The sequence below is a fragment of the Macaca thibetana genome, chromosome 7, assembly GCF_024542745.1.
Source record: "Macaca thibetana thibetana isolate TM-01 chromosome 7, ASM2454274v1, whole genome shotgun sequence".
Taxonomy (NCBI): domain Eukaryota; kingdom Metazoa; phylum Chordata; class Mammalia; order Primates; family Cercopithecidae; genus Macaca; species Macaca thibetana.
This window is the reverse complement of record NC_065584.1, coordinates 102,795,366-102,808,681: the sequence shown is the minus strand read 5'-3', so window position 1 is coordinate 102,808,681 and position 13,316 is coordinate 102,795,366. Positions and strand designations below refer to the sequence as shown.

The 13,316-nt window shown below is 43.1% G+C and overlaps 2 protein-coding genes across 8 annotated transcripts in view; one reads left to right on the top strand and one right to left on the bottom strand.

Annotated features, from left to right (window-relative positions):
- Positions 1–13,316, top strand: part of MRPS11 (mitochondrial ribosomal protein S11) — a 1,182,883-nt gene that overhangs the window by 607,884 nt on the left and 561,683 nt on the right. The gene's annotated exons all lie outside the window — the stretch shown is intronic.
- NTRK3 (neurotrophic receptor tyrosine kinase 3) overlaps positions 1–13,316 on the bottom strand; it is a 386,330-nt gene that overhangs the window by 29,831 nt on the left and 343,183 nt on the right. The window contains exon 16 of one of the 5 annotated variants that reach the window (XM_050797640.1): positions 3,484–3,558. The exons of the other annotated variants lie outside the window; for them this stretch is intronic. Coding sequence (XP_050653597.1) covers positions 3,484–3,558 — 75 coding nt within the window. The remainder of the gene's footprint in view (positions 1–3,483; positions 3,559–13,316) is intronic. 5 annotated transcript variants of the gene reach the window in all.

Here is a 13,316-nt window from a genome sequence, read left to right as displayed (position 1 = left end):
TCAGCCCTCAAGTATCAAAATGACAGGGGAAACTAGACAAGGGTTCCTAAGTGATAAAGAACCAAAACGTGATGAGGTAACCCTACCCAATAGTTAGAAGACCACAGCAAGGGACATTCCAGTGCTTGGAGTATATTTCTGTGATGGTAACAATGTAATGAAAAAGAAAATCCTTGCCAAATGACAAGAGTAATGGCCTCTCTCTACCCCTATGACACATGTTGTGAAACTAAGAGACATTGCCTTGACATGCATTGAGACCCTGGGATAAATATGTTCTAAAACTCCAAGGAAAGTACAGCATCACAGGTAGAAATTTTCTCCTTTATCACAAAAGGAAAACTGGAGAGGCTTATGGGCATCCCAAAATAATTCTTTGTTGTAACAGGTCTTTCTTGTGCATCTAAATGGTGATTTGCTTGACACAACCTTATCAGGAGGTTACCATATTATGCGTAAAACAACAGGCTACCTATTTTTTTTCTGGGAAATATATGAAAGCATACCACAAATAAATGCAACGTTACACAGTGATATTGAGGTTAAATATAACCATCATATCTGAGATGTGGTCCAGAGACATCCTATTTCTTGCTAATAGCATCCTAAGACCGGATGAGGTCAGTCTGTGGATTCCATTCACAAAGGTAGACAGGAAATTTAGGATTATCTTCAAACTCAACTCTTCGCCCAAACCCCTGTCGAAAAACCTTTGTTCAGTCTCAGCACTCTGCATGCATTCTCCCCACCTCTATTATCTATACACAGACACCATGCATGGTCCCTCCTTCCAACGTGCGTGAGCCCCAGGAACCCTGACTCACTGAAGTTAAGCCTCCTCTCAGTTGAGGAGAGAAGACACACAGGAAGATTTACTCTCATGCCCCCAAAATTTTCCATGCCAATCCCCATTTCCAGTGACAACACACAAAAAAAGCAGCAGTAGTTGCTGTGCCTTCATGCGCAATCAGCAAAGACATGGACAACCACCCCAACACATCTACTGCTCCTGATCCAGCCATGCAAATCAGCCTACACATGGGACATTCATGTCACACAGTGAGTCCTTTTCTTACTTCTACTTCCTGTCAACTGGTATCTGTGGAAAGATGCTGAGGCTGATAAAGGCAGAATTTCAGACATAATTCAACCTGGATTTAGATCCTGGCTCCACCATTTTCTATTTCTGAGCTTAAACATCAGTGTTCTTATCCCCAAAGTGGAACTATAATAATGTCTTCATGAGAACAGCATAAATTAAACAATTTAATTTACTCAAAGCCCCTATCAAAGTGCCTGGCTAGAGCAGGTATTCAGCAGATGTAAACTGTCCTCCCATTACCCCACAGAAAGGCAGATGGGAGAAGGAAGGGCCCTATGATGCTCTGAATGGCCCGCACAAGTCAGAGATTAAGGGACTTTCTACAAAGATGCTCCCCAAATAGATGAATCCACAGCCACTGATGCCATCTCAGTGGTGCCAGAGGGAGATGAAACCTGTGCTGACCATCAAGCAGACAAGGTATCCGTCCAATGCCACAGCCACCTGGTTTTCTCTCTTTGCTTTCTGTCATTATGAAGTTTGTGAGTATTTCTTTATTTGGACTCAGAATTTTCAGATATGATTTCATCCATGCAGTAAGGTTTAGCTGAGCCATGAAAGCCCTCCTTGGAGAAACTAAATAAACTAAAATATATCGTAATCTTTAAGCAATGCAATTGTTTTGACATCCCTACCTAAACTGCACACACACACAACACTAACTACCACCACCAACACCACTACTATTACTACCACCATGTACTTCTTTTTCTCCTCTCTGCTTTACTTCTCTTTTAAGAACCTATCACTCTTAAATTTACTATAGACTTTATCTTTATTTTTTTAAGTCCCTCAGTAAGCGCAGTGATTTTTGTCTATTTTATTCATAGTTGAATCGCTGGCACCAACAATAACGCAGGATACATGGATAAAATGACTGTATGCCCCAATTTACCAAGAAAGGTCTAAATTTATGCCTGTAGCTCCTATTTAATTAATAATAGCTTCCCTTTTCATTCTCAGAAGGGTCCAACTTTAGACAATCAAACACACACAGTAGATTAATATTAAATATTTGTTGAAATTAATTAATAAATTTGACAAATTTGATATTTTAATGCAACCTGTCAGTTCCTAAAACCAAGAGTTTGAACCTGATGTGACTCAAATACATATAATATTCTAAAAGCATAAGAGATTGATTAATCTTCTATAATGGTTCTGCTTGCAAAATTCTCATAAGGCTGCCAAGCATGTTTGCTTTGATATACCCTAGCTATACACAGTTGTTAGTACTGAAAATCTTAAACTTTCATGCTGTTATTAGGAGCAGTGTCAAGAAGAGAAACCTATAAAACTGATCCTGAGAGAACCTGGGAGGCTATGCTTACTTTACCTCCCTAACCAAATTATGAGAGAAATGAATGAAATTGTAAAAGCCTTCCTTCCCATGCACCTGTCCATGAGACTGCAGTATCAGGAGAATACTGTATATTAGAAATCAGAAGCTTCTTACTTCAGAACTCACTTAACTACCGCACACCCTGTCAGTGTTTGGAAGCAGCCTCTGGCCTGTGGAAAGCCTCTCAAGATGGCAAGCAGGACTTGTATCTTCTTAGTCTGGGCTGGATCTTTAAGGCTGAGTAGGTGAATTCTGTGGTTTTGTTTTCCCAAGTGAACCATTTCCCAAATAGAAGAAAAGAGCCCCCAAGCAAAAAGTGGAAGGAAACCATCCAATGCAGTCTGACGATCAAGGCAAGACAGATGGAACTTCGACTGACTCTGCAGTATGTCCATCTCCCTGCCAGAAATTACCATAGAAATTAAAATGGGGAGGGCAAAAGCCTCCCTGCAAGCACTGGGGGATCTGACTCAGTCATGGAGGATCTGTAATGACCATCCTGAGCATCAGGTCTGTTAGACCACGCTTCATCTGAGGTCAACGGGGAGACATCCAGTTCTTAGACCCTCTAGTCTGTGCACTTAGAGCATTCTTATGTCCTTATAAGGAGTCTCCTGTGGAGTGTAGGCACCCAAAGTGTACTCAAAACTCAAGGTCACACCTCCTGAAATGCAAGAAAGCAGCCAAACCATCGTCCATGCAGAGCCTCCAGCCTCCACCACACGCACAGGTCTGGACAGAAGCCCTGGCAGCCATGTCAACTCCGGTGGCTCTCCCGGCTGTGCATCTAATTTTAGCAGATTATGGCCCGCCACCCCCCACCATGCTGTCTCCCCATGAGACATCCCAAGCACATCAATGGCTTTGGCAGGAAACTTCCATGGAAGTTAAATGATGCCCCACAGTGGGAGGCAAGGAAAGAGAGGTTGGAAGCAGGCCCCGGCCCATGGAAGTGCCTCTCCAAAGCCTGCAAGCTGTCAGTCTGTGTGTGGACTGCCTTGCCCAGCCCCCTGGTCCCAGAAATCAAATCCAGACTCACTGTGGAAGCTGCCGTTGCTGCTAGCCTCTGCCGCTGCCACGCCACGCTGAACAGGCCCTTCTGGCATGGCCCTTCCTGACAGTGAATGAGGGGCGAGAGCGGGGGCGGAGGGGGAGAGAGAAGAAAAGGGATGAAGGGAAAGGAAGGAAGCATGGGAGGATGAAAGGAGGGAGGATTAGGAAGGCAGGGGGATCTTTAACTGAATGGCGTGTCTCTCCTGGGCACGGCCTCAAACATTTGCCCTGCGTCATTAGGGAGGACAGCAGAAGACCGCAGCAACCCACCTTCAAGACCCTCACTCTGGAGTCCGCCCAGAAATGCAATGCACTCGGGGCTCAGCCAGCACATCATAACGCCACTTCCAGCACGTGACACCCAGCTGTCTTCCTCTGTGGGACACCAAGACACAATGGGCTTCCCTCCACGGGCTTGGTTCTACTCCCAGCAGGAGCCTCCCAGCCAACCTACTGCTTGGAGAGAAAGTGGGTTCTATCTAGAATCTTCAATCCCTTAGGTCAAAGAAACAGCACTTTCTCCAAAGCTTCTGAGAGAATTATTTTTCTTAGTGTGTCCCACAGAAAATCCCTGAATTCACCACTGCTTTTATGGCTACCCAGATTCCCTCTCCTTTCCTTCCTGATTTGGAAAGGTTAGCTCACTGAATGTCACCAGCGTGGAGCCTCAGCCCTCCTCCTCCTTGCTGTCCACGGAGTTAGCATTTGTGTTCTCCATCACCACTAAGGAAAAAAGCCCCAAAGCAAGGCCTTTCCCTTGAAAGGCCTCTTGAGAAGTAACAGGAGCGGGGTGTGGGAGGAGGGACTCACAGTAACTTAGCAATGGCATTTCTCAAGTGTTTCCAAGTCAAGGACTGTGTGCAAGAGACAAGAGACACAGTCCCTGCTCTCAATCAATTCAGAGGCAGAGAAGCAGCACTGGAATGACCTGGAGGAGAGGCAGGTTCATGAAGCAACACATCCCTGTGCACAAACTCATAGGGTGAGGCTGAAAAGATCATCCAGTGAAGACAATGAAATGGGGATTGCTGGGTGCTGATGGCAGGGGGGGATGAACAGGGAGAAAGAATGAAGAGAGAGGTGAAAGAAAGGACAGATGGGCAGTTGGGAAGAGGAGGTGTGATGGACTGAACTGTGTGCCCCCCAACACATGCTTATTATGGGGAAGTCCTAACCCCAAGTTCTTCAGAATATGACTGTATTTGGAGAGAGATCCTTAAAAGAAGTAATTAAGGTTCAATGTGGTCTGTAGGGTGGGCCCTAATCCAATAGGATTGGGGTCCTTATAAGAAGAGATTAGGACACAAACCACACAGATGGGTGACCACGTGGGGACACAGGGAGCAGGCAGCCATGTGCAAGACACAGAGCGAGGCCTCAGAATGAATGAACCCTGTTGGCACCTTGATCTTGAACTTAGAGCCTCCAGAACAGTGAGAAAATCAGATTCTGTTGTTGAAGCCCTCAGTCTATGGAGCACTGCTATGGCAGCCCGAACAAACGAACACAGAGGGCCTCATGCAAAGGTGGAAATGAGCAACTGGCACTGGGTCACCAGGGACAGACTGGCTGGGGTGGAGCCAAGGGGGCCTTCTTGTGGAGGGTGGGAAAGGAGACTGGCAGGGGCTTGAGGACCTAGTAGGCCAGGGCAAGAAATTTATATTTTGGTGAAATGAAGATTTACTCACTCAAGGCTCCAAAGAAACAGGAGGGATAAGGAAGTTTGAGGACCCCTGGGGGAAGAGCTCCAAGCCTGAAGGTGTGTGCATAGATTCAGGTTTTGGACTGACCAGGCATGGACCAGGGCAGCTCCTGCCAACATGCAAAGAAAAAGTGGCACTGAGGTGCTATAAGGAAAGACACAGCAGGCTGGTGATAAAGAGACAGGTTCAGAAATGACTCCCCTTTGGGAAGCTCCCAAAAGAGTTTTCACGGATGCTAATGGTTGCTGAGGTGCTAGCACTCAGAGAAGCAGGAGGAGGCCATGGTGAGTTTTATTTAAAACATGCCATGCTTCAATCTCCAGTGAACTCTCCAGGGGAGGCTTACAGATTAAGCAATCAAAGAGAGAAGAAGTGGAGGCTGCAAATGTAAATTTCAAACAGATTCTGTGTAAAAGTAAAAAGGGGTTATAACCATGTGAGTGCATGAGGTTTGCAAAGCAGATGTCTAAAATAGCAGCACCCAAACTTAAAACGAGAGGAAGGAGAGAAACCAATGGAACAGGGAAAGAATGACCAGGCATGGTTATAACTTGTGGAACAAAGCATTACTGAGGCATTCAACAAGAATACTATGCAGTATCGGCAGTTGCAGGGGGTGTGGGGGAAAGGGGAAATTATTAATCATGTCATTCAACAGTAGTTCAGGAAGGGTTAGACTTGAAGTAAGAAATTTAAATTTGGTCATGAGAGATAATTAGTGACCCCAGAACTGCAGATTCAATTCAGTGGTAAGACCAGAAGCCCAAAAAATTAAGACAGAAGATGAAAAGTACTTATTTCAGTACTCAGACAGACAAAGTTAGAAGGGACAGAAAGGTCAAATGAAGATTTTTCTTTAATGTAGGATGGATTGTGGATTTTTAGAGTTGAAAGGAGGGAGAAATGCCTCAAGAAAGCCTTCAGAGCAAGATAAACACAGTCACAGGGAGAGACAAGAGACAGGGCAGGTGACAGGTATTGAGGTGTGAGTGAAGTGGGAAAGGATTCAGGCTGTGAATGTGTAGATATGCAAAGGGTGAATTTGGTCTAATATTTCATAGCATCACGAAAATATACATTTGACACAGTTCCTGTCACATGCATAATTATGAGTCCTTAAATTGCTCTACCACTTTGCCCTTATCTAAGCAATCTCTGTTGTAGAGTTGGCTTTTAGGATCTCAGGATTAGAGAAAAGCAAAACTTTGAGATCATCTACTGAAACCTCATGTCTAGCACAGGCATCTGTATAATGTGGTTCTATGTATTTTCTGGAAACCCACTGGGAATGGAGAACCCACTATCTTGTAGGATGGTCTGTTCCATTTTCACACAATAAGAGTAACTTCCTGCAGCACCGTGCTTCACCACCCTTGAGTGTAAACTATCTCTAGAGTTTTCCAATCTTGCCACCCCTGTGGGTAAGGAACATGTTGTAGAGTCCACTCATTGCACCAAAATAATGGAGGACAACCCCTCCATACATCTCTGTACTGAAACCCGGCTTTGTGATCTCTGATTGTTCCAAATTAGGGTCCTTGAGCATCTTTCCAGATCAGTCATTCACTGAGAAGAACACTTGTCTCCTTGTTTATGTCATTTAATAAACATTTATGAAATTGAAATGTCTACCATATATCATGTACAGTCCTAGGTACAAGGGTTATATAATTGGTGAAATAAGGCATGAATACTTCCCTTAAAGAACTTCTAAGCTACTGTGAGTGAATATGTGTCAACCAAAGTTCTTGAGAATACATTTTCACAACAAACATTAAAACAATTACTTCTTGCAACACATTTCAAGGCAATAGGACAATACTCCTCAACGCTGAGTACCACCTCCTTTCTTCTAATATTCCTTCCTCGCCCTTCAGTTTCACTGAATCTGTGTTACATTTTACAGACAACAATCACCTCAAATCACATTGCTACTGTTTGCTTTAAGGTTATACTAGAGAGCCCAAAGTATCTAAATTAAAGTATCTTTGCTTGCCGTGTTGACTAGGCTTGGGTCACCCTGTTTTCCTCCTTTGTCTTGAATGGCCTTGCCACAAAGCCTTATTAGAAAAATAAATCATGGAACTCAATTATTACAAGCTGACACTTCTACTTAACCTCATGGAGACTGCGCTTTACTGGTGTGCTCTCTAAACATTCTATTCACAAGTAAACTCTCATCCCCTGAAAAACCTAACTTAACCAGAACAACAAATCCAATTCCACCCCTCATTTATTGTACAGTCTGGGGAATGATCACTAATCTCTCTGAGCTTTAATTTACTTGTCTGTAAATAGGGGGAATCATGCCAGCCTGTTGACCTCATACCACTTTGATGGTGATTAGAGAGGAGCACTGAATTCACAAGAAGGGAGACCAATGTCCTTGTCTTCACTCTACCACTAACCAGATGCGTGATCTTGAGGAACATCTGCTCACTCTCTCTCTCTCTCTGGCTGGCAATCAATGTATTCATCTATCAAATAAGTGGGTTTGAAAGATGACCTCCAACTTCATTTCTAGTCAGGATTTCACAAGATTGCCAGTGTAGATGCTTGCCCAAATTTCTTATAAAACAGTTGGGTGGAGTAATAAAAATGCATTGACCATATCCAAAGAATGTTGATAATTGAATCAATGTCTGCTTGGGAGCAGAACTCTAGCAGCAAACCCTGGTCTTGGGCCGTTCAACTTTCCAAAAAGTAAAAAACATATATGTTTCAAGATCCTGCTGGTACATGATAAAAGTTGGCTCAGAGATGATGGCATAGAGCTGGCAGGGAAAGCTGCATCTAGACTACCAAACACCTTGGCAGTGTGTAATAGGGAATCAAATCTACCCAGAAACAAGGCACTTTTGCTATATACAAGTTGTAAGAAAAGAAGAAAAAACCCAGCTATTTAGTTGAAATGTGAGGGAAAGGCCAGTAGAAGATAATTCAGAATTTGGGGAAGCTAGTCTTATTTATGTGATGGGTAAATTAGCCCCAGTAATGCAGATCCACTTGGCAAACCCCTTTCTCTGAATACGATCCTTCAACACAGGTGCATTCAAACTCAAAACCTATGTCACATTAGAATCCCTCCACTTGTGTGAATCCAAGGTTAGAGCATGCCTAACAGGGTCCAGCGGAATCCCTGAATTTAGAGCACTGCTCACGATGACATGTGTCAAAACAGGACACACGTGCCACCAATCCTCTTTTCTACTTTCATGGCAGATGTCACCAGCTGATCACCACTTTTTCACTGATCCTAGGTGCAGCCACCAAATTCTTCTCATCACTCCACTCTGGGCAATCTCCACCAGTCAATCAGAACAGGCACTTGGAATCTATTAATAGTTACCCTTCCTGGGGCATATAATACTAGGTATCAAGGCAATAAGATTTGCAAGCAACAAAAGGACTCATTTTTAGGTGTGAAGGCAATTCAGTGACATGGAAAGCATTAGGGGCTATAATAAAGTGGCTCCCAAACATTTGGAAATGAAGAAAATATAATTGGCCTCTTTACGATCAGCAGAAAACGAATGAAAACATGGATGTATATCCAAGGTTGTCTGAAAAATCTTGAGGGTCTTAGGCTATCATGGCTGCATTGTGCCCTGATTGACGCAGATGAAGAAATAATATATCTCTCAGAAGGGGCACTGGCTGGTCCCGGAGACCTGGGAAAGAGTGAGCCTTGGAATTGGATGGTGGAGATGTTGATCCCTTCCTGGCTCCGGACAAGGGAGAGAGGAGGATTCAGGCAAAAGACATGGAGTATTTCTCAACCTGCTGAGAAGCCAGGAACACTGTTGTTAGGCTTTCTTAGCTGGATGTCATTGATTATTTGACTCTTCTAACATCCTTGCTCTGATTTTTTCCTCTTTAAGCAACTTTCGCATTATGATCCGGCTTCCCACATAGACTAGCTTACTGAGAACAAATGCTTTGATTCTATGGCCTTTGAATAATGTGATTCTCTGTGTGCATTAATAAATTTCCTTTTGGTGCTAACTCCATTCTTATGGGTATTTTAATTATTGTGAGACCTTCTCCAGTCCCCTGCACTGATAAGCAGATGTCAGATGTCAGATATCAGGGCCATTGGCAGGGAATCAGATCCAGCTGGCTTTCCCTTAGTGATACCAGTGCATCTTTCAGATACACATACTCAGAGTCCCCACATACTGACCATTGGTGCCCAGTGAGTGGGGACTCATGAAGATTCATGTAAGAAGATTTAGGTAAGTGGGGACATTATTCTTTTCCCATTACAAACATCTAATATAGTATTACATATTTTTTAATTAAGTAACTTTCATTAAGCACTTTTACTGTAGAAATCACTGTGCTAAAAGTGGGTGAGCTCTTTTGCCTTCAAGGGAACTTATGCTTTAGTAAAGTATTGAACAGACATGTACACAAGTGTCTCAGGATGTGAAAAAAATAAATACAAAGATCAGGAAGTTGTGGATTGACCCACTGGGTAAGGAAATGACCAACTACAAGAACAAACTGGGCCACAAATCAAAGTTCCAAGCTGGCTGAAGAGGCTGGAGAGCATGACTCAATGGAGGAAGGCAACCAAGGTTGTCATGATGATTGGCAGAGTTGGAGAGCTGGAGTACAGAACACCCCCTACCAGTCAACTTGGGGACATTGATGGATTCAATTTCTTTTTCCAGGGTGTACATAGTTATTTACTAAGCCCAGACTATAATGGTGATAATAGTGGTGGCTATGGTAGTGGTGATGGTGTTGGTGGTATTGGTAATGATGTCAGTGATGGTGGCGTTGGTGATGGTGATAATGTTGGTGATGGTGGTGGTGGTGATGGTATTGGTGATGATGCTGGTGATGGGGGTGGTGGTGATGGTGGTGGTGGTGGTGACAAAACCACCAGCACTCAAACCAACAGTTTACAAAGCACTTGCATATCCATTATGCATAAGCACATACACTTGCATATTTCATGTTGTGCATAATAATAAGCAATAACCATCATATAACCAATGAAAGGAGAAAGGAGGTAGGGTTGGACTTAAGCCAGTCTTTTCTCTATCCCCAAGGCTCCAGGGCAGGTGCATCACCCTAAGCTCTCCCTCTGGGATGATGAGGGGCAGCACACACTAAGGACATCTGGAGAACGAGGCTTTAATTCTGAAGACATTTGTCTACTGCAGAATTCATGGTCCACAGTTAGAAAAATCAGCTCCTGGTTGTATCTACTAACTCCACAATAGAAAAGCTCTTCTGCAGATGCCTAAAAGTGTTTTCTCTTTCCTCCTGGGCCTCCAACAGATCAACTCAAATGTCTAAACCAGTCCTGGAGGAGTGGGTGGCTTTTTTTAATTTTAAAGTTCCCTAAATTCTCTTGAGTAGGCTCTTCTCCTCTCTAATTTTAGCATCCAGCACTAAAGATCCATCATAGAGAAAACCTTGGCTTGTAACTTAAAATGGTTTAAAATTTCTGGTATATAATTTCTACCTTATTCTTTTACATCGAATAATAGCCATCTATTGGGTGCCTAAGGGGTACTGGCAATTTGAATACTTATCTTATTTAATGTGCACAAAAGAAGAAATTGTTCTTTTTTTTTTTTTTTTTCAGATGAGGAATCTAAGTCTTAGTGAATTTAAGTAAATTTTCTAAGGCCAAATAGCTCTCAGCAGAAGCTCAGTGACTCAATTGAATATCTGCCTGACTGCAATGTCAGGTGGTGCTCGGCCCACCTGCTCTGGGGCTATCAACTTTCCTACCTCCAACTTTGCTCTTTGGGATTAGCAAAGCCTAGAAAAAAACAACCAAGAGTAAAAACTTTGCTGGAAGTTCTGAATTTCAGATGCTTTATATTGACCCAGTCCTCTGATTCCTCCTCCTCCTTCTGTTTAGACACAGATAGGTCACAAAATCTTGGGCTTTGAGGATTATGAGAGAAATACAATTCCCTACCAGGAGGAAGTCAAGGGAACACAACATTCTCTTTACATGCAAATATCTTAATTACAGCTGGTAAAGAAGATATTTGCATGGAAATTTATGTATCTTTATATGTTATATATTCAGTTTGTCTCAGGAAAAAAAAAAAAAGGCCTTTTGCACTTGAGGAAGGAAAAGGAGATCCTGTTATGATACATCCATAAGGGCCCTCCACAGGAGTAGAGAGATGTGAATGACTCAACACCAGATTCAATGGTCTCCTTCAGCCTTTTCCTCTCCTTTCCTGAGGATAGAATCCAATATAAGCATGCTTTAAGGTCTCAGAATTTTCTTATGGCGTATCTTCCCCATCTTTTTTCCCTAGTGTCAGTCCTCATGCCTGCACCACCTTCACTGACAGAAGAAAATAACTGGATTTCTAAACTGCACAGAGAAGAGACTAAGTTTAGGAGATAACTGGAAACCACTCTCAGAGATAAGTTATTATTTTTTGGCAGGATTAGGGGGCTAAAGATTTTTATTCCACTGGTCCTCCACCAGTCAAGATACAACCAATGCAAAAAATATAACCAATTACCTATGAAAAGCACAAGGCTTTTTTTTTTTTTTTTTCTTAAGACAGAGTCTCGCTCTGTTGCTCAGGGTGGAGTGCAGTGGCGTAATCTCGGCTCACTGCAACCTCTGCCTCCCGGGTTCAAGTGATTCTTCTGACTCAGTCTCCCAAGCATGTGGGACTACAGGCATGCACCATCATGCCCAGCTAATTTTTCATATTTTCAGTAGAGACAAGGTTTCGCCATGTTGGCCAAGCTGGTCTCAAACTCCTAACTTCAATTGATCTCTCCACCTGGGCCACCCAAAGTGCTGGGATTACAGATGTGAACCACTGCAACTGGTCACAAGGCTATTTTGGTCACACTGAGGTTCTTCGTAGTTTTTCTGAGTCTTGTAATGTCTGTTTTATAATATAAACCACATTTATCTCCACTAAGGACATAGGATGGTAGCAGGTAGGATTCTTGCTAGACATAACTGAGAACTTCCCACTTCTAAAGAATGTTAATAGTTAGAAAGAAAAAGACAAATCTCTTACTGAAAATAGCTTTCCTGTGCCACAGCTGGAAGGAATAAGGAAGGAAACCTGTGGGATCCCAGAAGATGCAGTGGAATAGAGCGAGCAAACCATCTGTCTGGGATGATTTTGAGACCATTCTGCCTGGTGCCTCAAGGGTGAAATAGATGACATTTAAGCCTCCTTCCAGCTATATATTTCTTTAAAATTGAATGATTTGGCATTTGCTCAGTTGTTTCTAACACTTTAAGGATGCAGAATGGACTTGGTGGCCTAAAAGATGAAATTTTAAAAATCTATCCTGGTTTACTTAGATATTTGTTCCATGTAAATCTCATGTGGAAATCTGATTCCTAGTGTTGGAGGTGGGGCCTGGTGGGAGGTGTTTGAATCACGGGAGTAGATCCCTGAGGGAATGGCGTGGTGCCATTCTCCACATAGTAAGTGAGTTATTAATCTTAGTTCCCATGAGATCTAGTCATTAAAGAGTCTGGCACCTCCTTCCTCTCTCTCTTGCTCCCTCCCTCACCATGTGACACTCCTGCTCCTCCTTTGCCATGACCGGAAGCTTCCGGAGGTCCTTACCAGAAGCAGATGCCGGCACCATGCTCCTTGCACAGTCTTCAGATATACGAGCCAATTAAATCTGTTTTCTTTATAAATTACATAGCCTCAGGTGTTTTTTATAGCACCTCAAAATGGATGAAGACACATCCTGACTCTCCATTTCACTGTTTTTTAATGTTTTTTTTTTTTTTCTTTCATAGTTACCCCTTGCAAACTGCAAGTGGCTTTAACCCTGTGGGACCACCCAGTCTCCAGTTCATAGTCCTGAGCCCATGGATTCTAATGGCTTCTCTTCCATACTCTATGGCTACCACTGTGGCACAGGATATCACTGCCTCTTTCCTGGGCCAGTGTGATGGCCTGCCTTTATGGTTTTGGTTTCCAGCAATCTATCTCACGTGCCACTGCCTTATGAATTGTCCTTACACATGACCTGATTTACACTTCAACAGATGACAAATCCTCTGTGACTGTCCATTGACTACCTAAGCCAAAATAGTTGGCCTTTCAAAAGCTGTCATGGTGGTCTTTCCTTTACCAACATT